Source organism: Zingiber officinale, chromosome 3A (assembly GCF_018446385.1).
Source record: "Zingiber officinale cultivar Zhangliang chromosome 3A, Zo_v1.1, whole genome shotgun sequence".
Classification (NCBI taxonomy): Eukaryota; Viridiplantae; Streptophyta; class Magnoliopsida; order Zingiberales; family Zingiberaceae; genus Zingiber; species Zingiber officinale.
In genome coordinates this window covers 149081861-149098046 of record NC_055990.1, presented here as the reverse complement: position 1 = coordinate 149098046, position 16186 = coordinate 149081861, and the positions used below count along the sequence as shown (strand labels likewise).

The window sequence follows — 16186 nt, the reverse complement described above, 5'->3', positions numbered from 1 at the left end:
TCTCTTTTAAATCATGAACATGGTTAAAAAGGGAAAGTTTTCTTTAATCTTTTGTAGAAAGCTATAAAAGGAAAGATTTAAATTTTAAACTCTCTTTTAAAACCATGGAATCCACATAAGAAAAATTTATAAATAAAATCCTTTTTAATATGATGTTGCTGGCCACCTAAGCTTGGGCTCCAAGCTATTGGCCGGCCACCTTAAGGCTCAACCTTTAGGCTTGGCCGACCCCTATTGGTTGGGTAAGAAGGTGGGTATGTGGTGGGTATAAATCTCTATATACAAGAGGCTACGATAGGGACCGAGAGGAGGAATTGGTTTTGGTCTCCCGATAAAATTAAGCATCCCGTGTTCGCCCCGAACACATAACTTAATTTCATCAATAATAATTTATTCCACTAAATAACTATTATTGAACTACCGCACCAATCCCAAATTATATTTTGGGCTCCTTCTTATTATGAGTGTGTTAGTCTCCCTGTGTTTAAGATGTCGAATGCCCACTAATTAAGTGAGTTACTGACAGCTCATTTAATTAATATCTTAGTCCAAGAGTAGTACCACTCAACCTTATCGTCATGTCGGACTAAGTCCACCTGCAGGGGTTAACATGACAATCCTTATGAGCTCCTCTTGGGGACATTATCAACCTAGATCACTAGGACACAGTTTCCTTCTATAATCAACAACACACACTATAAGTGATATCATTTCCCAACTTATCGGGCTTATTGATTTATCGAACTAAATCTCACCCATTGATAAATTAAAGAAATAAATATCAAATATATGTGCTTGTTATTATATTAGGATTAAGAGCACACACTTCCATAATAACTGAGGTCTTTGTTCCTTTATAAAGTCAGTATAAAAGAAACGACCTCTAAATGGTCTTTTTCAATACACTCTGAGTGTACTAGTGTAATTATATAGTTAAGATAAACTAATACCTAATTACACTACGACCTTCCAATGGTTTGTTCCTTTCCATCTTGGTCGTGAGCTACTGTTTTTAATTTATAAAGAACCGATAATACGATCTTCTGTGTGTGACACCACACACTATGTTATCTACAATATAAATTAATTGAACATCTATATTTGGTATATATAAATGTAGACACTTGACCAATGTGATTCTTATAAATGTTTATACAAAAGCTGAGCTTTTAGTATACATTCCAACAGTCGGGACGTACAAGCCAAGGATAATGGTAAACAGAAGCAGATCGGGAAACAGGCCTGGCGTGCAGGTCGGGACGTACAAGCCAACGATAACGGTAAACAGAAGCGGATCGGGAAACAGGCCTGGCGTGCAGGTCGGGACAGGAAAGCCAAGGATTACAGGGAACAAATGTAGGTCGGGAAACAGATCGGTCAGGCAGGTCGAAACGTAAAAGCCATGGATAGTAGTGGATCGAAGCAGGTCAGGATGCAGACCTAGCGTTTAAGCACTATAGGACAAACAAGCCAAGGAATCGTAACTGCTTGTCAGAGAGTGTCAGAGAACAATCAAGGTGTCAGGGAATATGCTAACAGTTGGGTCGCACTACGCCTTCGATTTTGCCACCAGCCTATCAGGAAGAGCCACGTGTAAATCACCGCCAGACAAAGCCTGACAGCCGACATTCCTTGACACTTGCCAGGTCCCAGAGGCACCCGCTGTAGTATAAAAAGGGAGGCTTTGTCCCTTATGCAAGTACACTCACTCGTCATTTTCTCACTAGTCTCTACTTTTCATCCTTTCTCTGTGTTTTCTGGGGAAAAAGTACTTGACTTGAGCGTCGGAGGGCCTGACCCGGGGACTTTTTCCCTGGCTTTTGGTCTCTAACGACTTGTGGGCTCACCTGAGTGTGCGTAGAGCAACAACATCATTGTCCTGGTCATCTTTCTTTGTCAGCCGCCCGTGTGAACCTTTCCAGGGGGGTACCAGGTAGATACAACGCTTCAGCGACTTTCCATCAACTTTCAGTACACCAAGGCCCGCCTTCATCCGACTTAGCTTCCGGACGGGATCAAATTTGGCGCCGTCTGTGGGAACACAACAGCTTGTTCTGGAACGTGAAGATGGAGGATTCTGGCCGCATTAATGTTACTATGACCGCTGGAGAATATGAGCTTTTCAAGAAGGCCAAGAGACGAGCAGCCTCCGAGAAGCAAGCGATCGTCTCGCGACCGCGACAAGTTCCTGCTGAAGCTTCTAAGGAGCCCCTCCCTGTCTCAGATCGGGGCTCTAAGAGAAAACAGCCTGAGGTATTTCCTCAGGTTCCTTATCGTGAGCCCGGGGGGGGGGGGGGGGGTATTATCAACCAAAGCCCCAGGGCCACATCCTCAAGAAAGAACAACCGCAAGTCTCCATGGCTGAGAGCTCCCTGCCCAGGGACTCAAAGAAGGGGAAGGCTCTCATGATACCAGAAGTATTCCCGGAGGATCCGAACGAGAAGGTACCTTTCTCGGCTCGGATTTTAAATGAAAGATTGCCCAAGGGTTATAGGGCCTCGTCGATCGGAGAGTATGATGGGAGCAAAGACCCAGAAGAGCATTTACGAAAATTTAAAAATGTAGCCTTGCTGCATCAATACAGTGATGCTGTTAAATGTAGAGTTTTCTTGAACACTCTGGTCGGCTCTGCATTAAAATGGTTTGATAGGCTACCTCAAGGATCCATCACCTGTTTATTGGACTTCAAGACGGCCTTCCTACGTCGTTTTGCTAATAGTAAGAAATATCAGAAGACAGATCACTGTCTTTTCGCTCTGAAGCAAGGGCCGACCGAGCCCTTAAGAAGTTATATCAACCGCTTTAATCAAGTGGCCTAGGATGTCCCCACCCCCACTTCGGAGATTCTAATGAGCACCTTCTCTCATGGACTAAGAGAAGGAGAATTCTTCAGAGATCTCATCAAGAATCCCGCTCAAAATTTTGATGAAATGGTGGAAAAAGCTGTCTGCTACATCAAAATGGAAGAAGCACAAGCGATTCGAAGGAAAGTCGAAAGACCACCTCCCTCTACCAACAAGCCGGAGAGAAGAGTGCCTCAACCACCTCCTCAACCTCTGCCGCGCGCTCGGGAAACCAGACCTACCTTCCAGCCCGGGCTGGAGATCAGACCCGCTCCCCGAGTTGCAGCTGTGCATGCTCCCCGACCAGGACCATGGAACAATCGGTATTGCACTTATCATCGGTCTCGCACTCATGATACTAATCACTGTTTTCAGTTTGCTCGGGACTCCAAACGGGCTGCCGAGATGGGCTTACCGCCGCCCGAGCTAGCCTCTCAGTTAATCAAGATGATGGAAGAGCAACGAGCCGCAGCAGGACAGGCCGGGCAATCCCGTCCTGACCTAGCAGGACCCAGTACTCATCAATCCGGTCGGGGGAAAGAGCTAGAAGGATCACGGGAGGCCGAGAACAGAGGTAATGCAGTCGTAAGGGAGATCGGCATGATCTCTGGTGGGTCGACTGATGGAGATTCAGGGAGGGCACACAAGTCACATGTGTGTCGGTTGGAGGTGCATACTGTCGGATGCAGTCAAGAGCAGGCTGCTGGCCCTGTTATCAGCTTCGGGCCTGCAGACCTGGAAGGTCTGGAGTTACCTCATGATGATGCCATCATCATCAAAGCCATCATTGCCAATAGCCAAGTGGCTTGGGTTTTTGTTGACACTGGGAGCTCGGTCAATATTCTATTCAGGACCGCATTCGAGGAGATGCAGATTGATGCTACTTAACTCCAGCCGGCGACCACATCTCTATATGGATTTATAGGCAATGAGGTGAAGCCAATGGGTCAGATTAAGCTGGCCATATATTTGGGCACCGAGCCGTTGGTGCACACGAGGAGGAGCACTTTTATAGTGGTGGACTCTCCTTCTTCTTATAATGTTATTTTGGGAAGGCCTGCCCTGCATGAATTTAGGGCTGCTGTGTCAACTTTTCATCAAAAATCAAATTCCCCATAGGCGAGCAGATCGGGGAAGTTAAAGGAGAACAAAGGATCTCTCGCCGATGTTATATCGATATGGTCCGGGTGGAGGCCCGGAAAAAATCAAAGGATGCAAGACGGAGGTGTCCATGCTGTTCAAGAAGAGCCTTCGTTTATGGCTGAAGAGCCTATCCCTTAGGAAGAGGTACAACTACACGCCGAGCGACCTTAAAGTCTGACCCGTGTGGCAAGCGACCTTCCTTCTCCCCTTAAGGAAGAGTTAATTCAATGCTTGATTCGTAACCGGGACGTCTTCACCTGGTCTACAGAGGAGTTACCTGGGATCAGGCCAGAGGTAGCTGAGCATAAGTTATATCTACTACCAGACTCTCGACCTGTCAAGCAAAAGAAAAGGAACTTCTCGGCTGACCAGAACAAAATAATCAGAGTCGAAGTGGACCAGCTCAGAAAGGCAGGCCATGTTCGAGAAGTGCAGTTCCCGTCCTGGCTCTCGAATGTGGTTTTAGTGAAGAAGCCCAACAATAAATGGAGGGTGTGTATAGATTTCCAAGACCTCAACCGAGCTAGTCCCAAGGACTGCTATCCTCTGCCCCGGATTGATCAGATGGTGGATTCCACGAGGATCTGCATGCTGGATGCATACCAAGGGTATCATCAGATACCTCTAGCGGTGGAGACCAAGAAAAGGTTAGCTTCATCACGGCTGACGGTACTTTCTGTTATACTGTCATGCCCTTTGGTCTCAGGAACGCCGGAGCCACATACCAAAGAATGATGGACAAAATCTTCCGGGAGCAGATCGGGCGCAATGTGGAGGTTTATGTGGACAACATACTCATCAAGTCCCCGTTAGCCGCAAATCTGGTCAAGGATGTCGAAGAAACATGCAGGACTCTCCGACAATACGGGCTGAAGCTGAACCCCTTGAAATGTCTGTTTGGGGCCAAAGGAGGAAAATTCTTGGGTTACTTGGTGACCGAGCGGGGGATAGAAGCTAACCCAGAAAAAATTCGGGCACTACGGGATATGCAACCTCCTTAGAATTTGAAAGAACCTCAAAAGCTGGTCGGTAGAATAACAACCCTGTCAATATTCATTTCCAGATCTGCAGACCGGGTCGCTCCTTTCTTCAAAGTGCTCAGGAAGGCCTCCAAATTTCAGTAGGATGAAGATTGTACCCGAGCTTTTGAGGAGCTGAAGAAGTATTTAGAGACTTTGTCATTTTTATTTAAGCCAGTTGTGGGGGAACCCTTATGGGTCTACTTATCTGCCACCCCAAGGTTGTAGGGGCTGTGCTTGTTAAGGAGCATGACAATGTACAACGACCAGTGTATTTCTTCAGTCATCTATTAAAAGGGGTCGAGGCCAGGTACACGACCCTCGAGAAGTTGGTTTATGGCTTGGTCCTTATGGCTCGACGGTTAAGACCCTATTTCTTATCGCATCCTATCACGGTTCTAACCAATAGTACCATGGGAAGAGCGCTAACTAATGTAGAAGTTGCAGGCCGGCTTATCAAGTGGGCAACAGAGTTGGGAGAATATGACATACAGTATCAGCCGCGCACCGCCATTAAGGCACAGGCCTTAGCAGATTTCTTAACAAAATTTCATCAGACCAACTCTGAAGAAACCTGGAAGGTCTACGTGGATGGATCGGCTAATCACCAGGGAAGCGGGGTCGGGATCTTGTTGATATCTCCGCAAGGGGATATACTACAATTGGCCGTTGATTGAATTTCCGAGCCACCAATAATGAGGCAGAATACGAGGCTTTGTTGGCAGGACTGCAAGCAGCCCGACACGTAGGGGCAGCCCGGGTAATCATTTATTCAGATTTCCAACTGGTAACTCAGCAAGTGATCGATAACTTTATGATAAATTGTGACAAATTACAAGTGTACCGGGAAGCTTATGAGAAGATGAAAGAGGAATTCGCAGAAGTCACAGTAACTAAAATCCCCAGATCAGAAAATGAGAAGGCAGATGAGCTAGCAAAGATGGCCAGTTCCTTAACCACTTGGGTGTTGGACCGGTCAACTGCCCAAACTTTCCTTATAGCTTAGATATATCTGCAAAATAATAGAGAAGCAATTAGCGATTGGCGAGCGCCCGTGATCTGTTGGTTGCTACTCGGAAAACCTAATGGTTCCACTGTACAAAAATTTTGTACAAAGGTCTGAACCTTTTCCTAGTTACCATGTGTTCTTTTAAATTAAACTTGGATCGCCTGCGGAACTTAACACATTTGATCCAAAGTTTAATCTATTTGTTCTTTTAGGTTTAGACTCGGATCTTCTGCGGAACTTAACACGTTCGATCCAAATCACCTAGGTTATTAATTTCATTAAATATTAGTTTCCAAAATTAGCTCCCAGTACTGACGTGGCGAGGCACATGGCCTTCTTGGATATGGGAACAACCACCACCGATTAGACAAAGCCTTTTAAGGAAAGTTAATATTTAATTTCCTTAAATAACTTTAGGTCAACCGAAAAGAACAATCAAATCACAAGGAATAAAAAAAAAACAAAAAACACATCATCGAAAACAAATTCGAAATACTAGAATCGCATGCCTCTTGTATTTGGTATTATTTCCTAAAATAACTAGTATGATGCGGAAAGGAAAAATACTAGTTATACCTTTTAGAAAGACCTCTTGATCTTCTACCGTATTCCTCTTCTAACCTCGGACGTTGTGTGGGCAACGATCTTCCAAGATGAGGACCACCTAGCACCTTCTTCTTCTTCCTTCAAGTTTCGGCCAAGCACTAAAATCCAAGGATGAAGAACTTTTCCACCAACCAAGCTTTAAGGGATGCAAGCTTTCTCTCCTTATTCTTCTTCTTCTCCAAGTAGTATCCGGTCACCACAAGAGCTCCAAGCAAAGAAGGGTTTTGGCCACCACAAAGAGGAAGAGAGAGAGAGAGGATGACCGACCACAACACCAAGGAAAAGAGGGAGAGAATAATAGAGGTTGTTTCTCATGAAGGCACCCCAACCCCCTCTTTTATATTCCTTAGCTTTGGTAAATAAGGAAATTTAATTACAATAAAATTTCCTTAACTTTCCTTGACAATAATTAATTAAGAAAAATAAAATAAAATTTCCTAATCAATTATGTCTTGGCCGGCCACATCAACAAGAGCAAACAAGACAATTTTAATTCAACAATTAAAATTCCTTATTTGTCTTTGGAGATTTTTAAAAAATAAAATTTCCCTTTAAAATCCCTTCATGGTTGATAAAAAGAAAATTCTATAATTTTAATTCTTCTACATGTGAATAATTTATAAAGAAGAAAAATAAAATATCTTTCCAATCTACAAATAAGGAAAGAGATCTAATCTCTTTCTTTAATCTTTTGTAGATCCTATTAAAAAATATATTTTAATTTTTAATCTCTCCAATAAATTATATCTTTCACATAAGAAAATTTTAAAATTAAAATTCTTTTTAATTTAATGGGGGCCGGCCACCTAAGCTTGGGTTCAAGCTAGGGTCGGCCACCCATGAACCAAGGCTTGGCCGACCCTAGCTTGATCCACAAGCTAGCTTGGCCGACCCCTACATCATGGGTATGAAGGTGGGTATAGGTGGGTATAGTACTCTATAAATAAGAGGCTACGATAGGGACTGAGAAGAGGAATTGGTTTTGGTCTCCCGATAAAATTAAGCATCCCGTGTTCGCCCCAAACACACAACTTAATTTTATCAATAATAATTCATTCTGTTGGAGGATCGGTGGCCGGCTTGAAGGGGGGTTGGATAGACGGCACCCCCAAATCGTTAGCTTCCTACACTATTGTTAGCTTGCGCAGCGGAATACAAATAAAAACAAACAAGCTAAATTAAATACAAGACAAAGAAAGGAAATGCAAACCAAATCGCTAACACATTCGATGTAACGTGGTTCGGAGATGATGCTCCTACTCCACGGCTGTCCGTAAGGTGGACGATCCCTCAATCCTTCGGTGGATTAGTCCCCGGAAACTCCGGCTAGCACAATCCTCCTTGTCGGTGGAGAAACCTCGCCACAACTCGATCAAGAACACTTGGATTGCTAGAGCACTAGATGACTACTAATTAGGCTTTAACCAAGTCTAATTTCGTCGCCTTGGCCGGCCATACCAAGCTCCTTCTTATAGAGCTTGGAACAAATCAGAACCTGATTTGCCCGTTACCATCGACTGGTCCTTGCAGTCGACTGATACCAACGGCTATCTCAACGGCTTCACATAACAGATGCACGGTCCGTCCATACACCACCGATCACATAAAGACGCTACAAGAATCACATAAGGCGCTACAAGGTCACATAAGGCCACAAAGAAACCCTAAAACTAGGATTTTACTCCGAGTACAATCTCTCATGCACTGCACCTCACGACTCATTTGACTCTTCTGCACCTTGACCTCTTGCCTTCAAGCCTACTTCCTTTGGCTCTCGCCCTCGGATGCATCCAAGCCCGCGGCTTGTCTCCAATGCCATCCTTCGCGTATGCCTCGAAGTCGCTTCCCTCGGCCCTTGTCCTTGCTGCCTTGTCCACGGTCCCTCGGATGCTCCATCCTTCACCGGACCCGAAGCCGTCAACCTGAGTCACATGTGTCACCTGCAGTCCTGCACAACTCAAGTACACATATCAAATAACAAGGGTAAACCTAACTTAAACCCTTTGCCCAAACACCAAAACACATGGTCCCACGAACCATTGGGATTGCTCCAACACATTCCACTAGAGAACTATTATTGAACTACCGCACCAATCCCAAATTATATTTTTGGGCTCCTTCTTATTATGAGTGTGTTAGTCTCCCTGTGTTTAAGATGTCGAATGTCCACTAATTAAGTGAGTTACTGACAACTCATTTAATTAATATCTTAATCCAAGAATAGTACCACTCAACCTCATCGTCATGTCGGACTAAGTCCACCTGCAGGGTTTAACATGATAATTCTTATGAGCTCATCTTGGGGACATTATCAACCTAGATCACTAGGACACAGTTTCCTTCTATAATCAACAACACACACTATAAGTGATATCATTTCCCAACTTATCGGGCTTATTGATTTATCGAACTAAATCTCACCCATTGATAAATTAAAAAAATAAATATCAAATATATGTGCTTGTTATTATATTAGGATTAAGAGCACACACTTCCATAATATCTGAGGTCTTTGTTCCTTTATAAAGTCAGTATAAAAGAAACAACCTCTAATGGTCCTACTCAATACACTCTAAGTGTACTAGTGTAATTATATAGTTATGATAAACTAATTCCTAATTACACTACGACCTTCCAATGGTTTATTCCTTTCCATTTTGGTCGTGAGCTACTGTTTATAATTTATAAGGTACTGATAACATCATCTTCTGTATGTGACACCACATACTATGTTATCTACAATATAAATTAATTGAACAACTACAACTAAATGTAGACAATTTGACCAAATGTGATTCTTTATTTAAAATAAATGTTTACAAAAGCTTAGGCTTTCAGTATACATTCTAACATGATCAACTATCTCAGGCAGGAGATCTTACCGACCGACCCAGAAGAATCACGATTGATAAGGAAGTATGCCCATGCTTATGTCATGATCGGGGATCAGCTCTACAAGAGGCCCTTCTCTAGACCCTTACTCAAGTGCTTGGGTATGGAGGAGGCCGACCAGGCCTTGCGAGAAATACATCTGGGATGTTGTGGCAATCATGTAGGCGGTCCGACCTTGTCTCGTAAGGTACTCCTGGCCAGGTATTTCTGGCCCACCTTAAAGAGAGATGCTCACAAATTGGTAAATACCTGCTTGTCCTGCCAGAAACATCAAAATTTAACACATCGACATACGGCTATGTTGAGAACGTCTATAGTCTCATGTCCTTTCGATCAATGGGGCATGGATATTGTGGGACCATTTCCCATGGCACCAGGTCAAAGATGTTTCTTATTGGTGGCGGTGGACTATTTTTCTAAGTGGGTAGAAGCAGAAGCCCTGGCTAGGATCACAAAAGATGCCGTCATTCAATTTCTATGGAGGAACATTCTTTGCAGATTTGATATTCCTCACAAACTGGTGTCAGACAATGGAAGACAGTTTCAAGGGCAAAAAATCCAGGCATGGTGCAAGGGATTTGGCATAACGCAGGCCTTCACGTCAGTAGCATATCCACAAAGTAATGGTTAGACCGAGGTGGTCAATAGAGAAATAGTACGAGGTCTGAAGGTTAAGCTGGATCACGTGGGAGGCAATTGGGTGGAAGAGCTGCCAAGTATTTTGTGGGCCTATCGCACGACACCTCGGGAAAGTACAGGTCTGACACCATTCCACCTGGTTTATGGCAATGAAGTAGTAGTACCCATAGAAATCGGAGTGCCATCAGTCAGGAGGACATTATATGATGAAGGAAACACAGAGCAGCGGTTGGCTGAGTTGGACCTTATTAACGAAACCCGTGATAGAACGGCGGCTCGGCTGGAGGCTTATCGACAAAGAATGAGACAAAATTATAACAGAAGAGTGATTCCTCGATTCTTTGGGGAAGGATATCTGGTTTGGAAGCAAATCAAGCCCGTGGGGGACGTGACCAAGTTAGCACCACAGTGGGACTGGCCTTACAAAGTCATCAAAAAATTATCGTCTGGAGCCTATTACTTGCAAGATGACCAGGGCAAGAAGTTAGATTGACCATGGAGCGTCAACTACTTGAGACCTTACAGAGTCTGAAGGAGTGTACAAAGAAGAGTAAGCTGGGCTGTAAGCTGAGCTGTCACCTAATTGACAGACCGGGTAAAAGGCAGATCAGATAGAGCGATGCGGGGATATGAAAGCAGAAACTGTATGTCCTAATATTCCTTTCGGCAAACTAAGCAATTTTGGCAAAAGTAAAACTTAGAATGCAAGTGGAAAAATAGCAAAGTACTTTACAAGAAATTGTTAAGTCATTATATACAAGTAGCCAAGAAAGATCACTTGAAAGGAGAAACAATTTCATCTGGGATCTCTTTAAGGATCCGGTCATGATCTAGAAATTCAGGAGGAGGAGCTGACTTCAAATAGTCTTGTTCATAAAGTTGACACAGAGCCCCAGCCGCACCATAAATAACAGAGGTGGAGAAGCGCTGCCCTGCTTGGGTACAAAATTCTGGAGAACGCAGGTACAGAGCGTGGCTCTGTTGACAGCGGTCATTCTCTCATTCTTTATAAAGGGCCAGGGCTGTCGATGCTCCTTCTGTAGCAGTCCGGGCCTGGGCTAGTTCAGTTCGGGCGGACAGTAGTTCTTCTGCTTGAGATGCTAGTTGGGCCGCCTGAGATTTTAGTTTCTTGTCTTGCTCCTGCGATAAAGTTTCAGCGGCACGCAGCTTCTAGGTCAATTGGTCAACAGTTCGCTGATGCTCCAAAGTTTGTTGATCCATGCGTTACTGGTGCATAACTTCAACTGGGCTTTTTTCTTCCTTGAGGTCCTTAAGCTTTTGGTTAGATATCGTCAAGGATTCTTCCAGACTATTTTTCTTTTTGGTTAGAGCTTTTACTTCAGCCCTCAGGGTGTGACTAGCCTGCGACGGGTTACTCAATTGAAGTTCCAGTTCAGCTACCTTGTCTTGCAGCATCTTATTTTGATGATGAGCTGCATGAAAGGGTTGGTTTATCGTCAAGGACTCTACACAGGCCTGGGACATATCAGAAACATCTAATAAGAATGGGGAAGATAATAGTTACAGTAAGCCATCATGGAAGCTGACCTTGATGTATAGCTCAGAAAATCTATCCATCTGGGCAAGGGGCGGCAAAAGTTCCATCTGACGCCTGCTTTCTTCCCACAGTGGCTAGGCAGCCTTTCATGGTCAAGGAGTTGGTGGGAACGTCACGCCTTGACTGTAGTCAAGCCTTTGAAGGAGCAGTGGTACGATAATAAAGAGGGATAGGTGGTGGCGGTTGTGAAGGCCCCGCGGTGAAGCTAGAAGGCCCAGCAGTCAACCCAGAAGGAGCTGATGGAGGCACAGGAGATGGCTCTGGAGGTGAGGTAGCTAGTGGAGAGCGGCGCGAGGGATCAACCTCGGTGTTCTGGTGCTGCTGTGACGTAGAAGGTTGAGTAGGAGGTTGAGCTGGAGGAGAAGGTTGAGCAGTGGGAGGCTCAACTGGAATTGCGGTGGGATCAGGCGGAATAGTTGCCTGGCTCCGAACAGGAGGTGGAGTTGCAATAGGGGGCGGAGGAGGAGAGGTGACCGTCACAGGAGGTGAAGGAGAAGGGATAGAAGACGAGCCTGAATCTGACACAAGATGAGGGGCTCGGCGTCGATGTCTCTGAGCCAACGCCTGGTCATCCGAATCAGAATCATTGGAAGGCGGTTGAGCCCTGCGTCTAGAGGAAGAAGAGGCATCCTGGCTCAGGCGGTCATTTGCGGGGCGGGCCTGGCGAGCTGCTTGAGAAGCTTCTCTGAAAGCAGGGCTTGCGTAGGGAACGTTGCCTGATCTTCGACCAAGGCCCATACTAGGGATAAAAGTAGCTCAGGGAGGATTAACCGATCGAAGAGGGATCGGGGTAATGGGCCGGGCTGTGCGTGGGGCCCGGGGGTGAACAGGGGCGGCCGACCGGGGTGGACGCGCAGTCCGGGGGCGAGTAGGGCGAGCCAAGGGGGCAGGTCGAACACCAGAAGACCCTCGGCGAGCAGGTCGAGGTTGAGGATTTGCAGGGGAAGTCCCACCGACTGAAGTCGAAGACGAGTAGGGAAGTGATCTTCTTTGTAAAATAACTCGACCACGCCTCATGATTTCCATGTCACTCAAGGGAAGAGGCTGAACCTCTGAGGCACGGGTCAAAACTTCAGCTGCATAGAATAAAGTAAGGGGTTACAATAGGAAAAACAAAATGCTTATAAATTGGTAACAGAACTGAAAGGGAAGCTTACCCAGGGAATGAGGAGTATCCGGAGTAAGATGGCTCAGGCGGAAGTAGGCAAGTAACTCCTCGGACAATAAGCGGGTTAAGTTTAATTGCCAGCCCGCTAAGCGAGAGGAAGTCTCTATATAGGAGGTATCAAGATGAAAATCCTCCAGGGGTGGGCTCGGGGAAAGCGAAGATTGCCATCGCATGAGCCACTCCACCTCCTGGGGAAATCGGATGAAGAAGAATTTGTTCCTCCAGCTTGGTTCAGAAGGCGGCAGGGGCGAGAAAAAAGCAGTCCGCAGGCGAGGCTGGAAGCGGAAGGTGCCTTCTTCCTGTTGCCGAAGGGTGAAAAAGCAATGGAACAAGTGGGCGGACCAGGACAACTCACAAACGTCACAGAGTACCACGAAGCCGCAGAGGATCCTTATAGCATTCGGGATCAGTTGTCCTAGAGGAATCTTAAAATGACGGCATACGTCCGAAAAGAAGGGATGGAGAGGAAGACGAAGACCGACCACAAATTGCTCTTTAAAGAAAGTGCAATATCCGCGGGGAGGATCAAAAAATCGGTGTATCCCGGTGGGGATGATCACATGTGCGTTATCCTCGACTCCGTAGGTATAGCGCAGGTCATCCCAATCCAGTTCATCAAAAGTGGAAGAGCCGGGGTAGTACATTGCCGCCAAATAAGGAAGAAAAGAGGGGGATGCCATAAGAAAAAAGACAGAAGGAGAAGGGATCGAGCGGGAAGCTATCAACACAAAAGCAGAGATTCGGGAAGGGTACTTGATTCCAGCGGAAGGAAAAAGAGGACGTGCAAAGTCTAGAAACAAAGCCAAAGGAGATTATTTATAGACGCGAAGAAGAGGGGCAATTTCGTCAGACATCATCCATCGGGGCACAATAATTAGCGGGAACAAAGAGAATCGATGGATCTTCTTTGAAAATAACGCCCAAGGGTATGTTTGGAAAAGTACTGGTGCGAAGTACGAGGAGTTTGAATCTCGGGAAAAGACAATAGCTGTCTTACGAAAAAATGCCCTCGCTTTCCCGGTCTGGGCTTAACGCTCAATTTCTTGGTCTGAAGTTAGCCTGACCTGGATTACTGGAAAAAGAACAGATCAGGGGGCATGGCCGAGCCAGGGCAATCAACAGAAAAAGGCAAGCTAAGCAGGTCGGGATATCGTCACAGACTAGGGCACTTTGTGGCACTTTGTTAAGCTAAGTGGAGCGGTCAGCAGGAAAAGGCAAGGAAAATAAGTCGGGATGAAAAAAGGATTCCCGACCGAGGTTAAATAAGACTTAAACTAGATGGCCAAATTATACATTCACAATGCCATGGGTAATTTCGGTCGAGAAATATACAAGACTACAAATAAGAGGGCAAACCTACTATCAGATGGTTAATATACTATAAGAGAAAATCGAGAGCTAGCGGTCAAGTGGTATCATGAGAAGGTTAAACACGCTAAAGTGAAGATAAATATGAAGATTTTAGAAAATAAGTTGAATGAGAGTTGGTCAGCTACATTTTTACATTAAAAGTGCAGTACATAGTGCCATCTTAAGGATTATTGCCAGCAGGGTCAACAGGAGGCTTAGGGGGGCAAGGCGCCGCGCCAGTAGGAGGCATTTTTCGATGATAGACAAGACCTGAAATTTTTTGACCCGTCTTCAGGGAGAAGGAATAAGTCGTCATCGTCTTTGAAGGAGGGAAGCGACCCGTCCGGAATCTCTCTCATCAGGCGAGCGGTATCTAAGAAATCTTCTAAGGGGGCAGCGCAAAGCAGATCCTGTTCAAACATTTGTCGAGCCCCGCCAGCCGTGCCGCAACAAAGCATCAAATTCATCAAACCCCCTATCTTCCTCAAGAAGAAGGGGGAGGTGACGTATGCTCGCCTGTATGCTCGTAGATGACCCACTTCTCCCGCCTGGTAATCAGTCAACTCTGCCTGGACCTTCTCCGTATCAGCTTTGGCCTTTTCTGCATCAGCTCGGGCCAAAGTCAAATCTTGTTGACCCTGGGAAACATTCTCTTGAGCTTTTAGAAGGTCGGCCTGCATTGATTTAATGGTCGCTTGGCTGGCCTCCCATTGGCTGTGAAGGGCCTTCTCTCGATCTGAACTGGAAGACAGTTGACCCTGGATATCGATTAAAGTCTTCTGAAGGGCATCCTGGGTTTCCTGCAGACTCACCAACAGAGAGTCCTTTTCATCAAGCTCCGCAACCAGCGAGCGACGCCTCTTTGCCTTAGAAGCTAATTTAGACTCGCTTGTCCGCAGAGCCACTTTCAAAGTCTTAATTTTGTCGAAAGCCGCATGGAAAATGTTGCGGGCGGACTCTGCAGACTCCCCAATCAGTCGAAGATAGCTCGCTAAATCCCCAGGGGTCGGGTTGAGAGGATCGCGGGGAGTTAGCGGCAGCTCCAACTCCTGAAGATGAGTCTTTAGTACTTCATTCTCCTTTAGCAAGCGAGAGGCGTACTGAATGGCACTCAGATTGGCGGAACAGGCCTGCATTAGATAGAGGAAGAAAAATTATAAAAAATTCCACCAGAGGAGCCTTGATACAAGAGAACTTACGGAAACTATCTGGCAAGCAGCTTAATCTAGCCCCTCCATCGGGGGATTCTTCCAAAATTTTCGATTGCCTGATCGCCAGGACGCCACTAAATCGCTCTGTAATTCAACCAGGGGAACAAGGGGAGGAGCCCCTTCGGCAGTTTCTTCGGCGACGTCTGACCCTGTGGAGGAAGGCAGCCACCAAGAATTAGTAAAGGCATACTTCTTGCGAATTTTCCTCCGAGATCGAGAAGTAGAGGCCGGAGTACTTAACGGGAGGGAGGCAGATTGAGTTGCAGAACTCCCGGGCTGGTTCGTTAAAGGAAGGGGTAGCTGCCCGGGAGAGGAGGCCTGAGAGGGAAGAGAGGCCTGATCGGAAGTTATAGCCCTACTGGAGGTCGAGGCTGCTATTTGAGGCGACAGAGTGGGAACCTCAAACCCCAAAGCCAGCTCCTGATCAGGGGTAATGGTCTTGGCCTCTGAAGATTGAGAGGTGGTTAAGGGGCGACGACCAGAAGAAAGTGGTGGAGGTGACGCCTGGGTCATGGGAATGACCCTCTTCCTCTTGCGCTGGAGACTTAGACATTGGGCGGGAGGGGGAGATGCAGCCCGCTCTTCCTCGACCTGCTCTACAGTGGCCAGGCCCTCTCAGGAGCCACATCCAGAGGAAGGGCCGAGGAAGCTTCCTCCTGGGTCGGCACAGATGGGGCGAGCTGAGAGGCAGAAGGGGCGGACTGCGGGGCAGAGGGGGCGGACTGCGAGGCATAAGGGGCAGACCGGG

General features: G+C 46.2%; 1 protein-coding gene across 1 annotated transcript; it reads left to right on the top strand.

Moving 5' to 3' along the window:
- The first annotated feature begins 2067 nt into the window (after positions 1–2067).
- Positions 2068–3731, top strand: LOC122050764. Its single transcript, XM_042611644.1, has 2 exons — positions 2068–2253; positions 2820–3731. The coding sequence occupies exons 1-2, from the start codon at positions 2068–2070 to the stop codon at positions 3729–3731; spliced, it is 1098 nt and encodes a 365-aa protein (XP_042467578.1).
- The last annotated feature ends 12455 nt before the right edge of the window (positions 3732–16186 follow it).

Excerpts from the sequence above, each read along its gene's own strand:
- LOC122050764 (XM_042611644.1), top strand. The coding sequence starts at position 2,068 with ATGGAGGATTCTGGCCGCATTAATGTTACTATGACCGCTGGAGAATAT. Across the intron at positions 2,254-2,819 it reads CTAAGAGAAAACAGCCTGAG|GATGTCCCCACCCCCACTTC; the intron begins GTATTTCCTCAG and ends CAAGTGGCCTAG.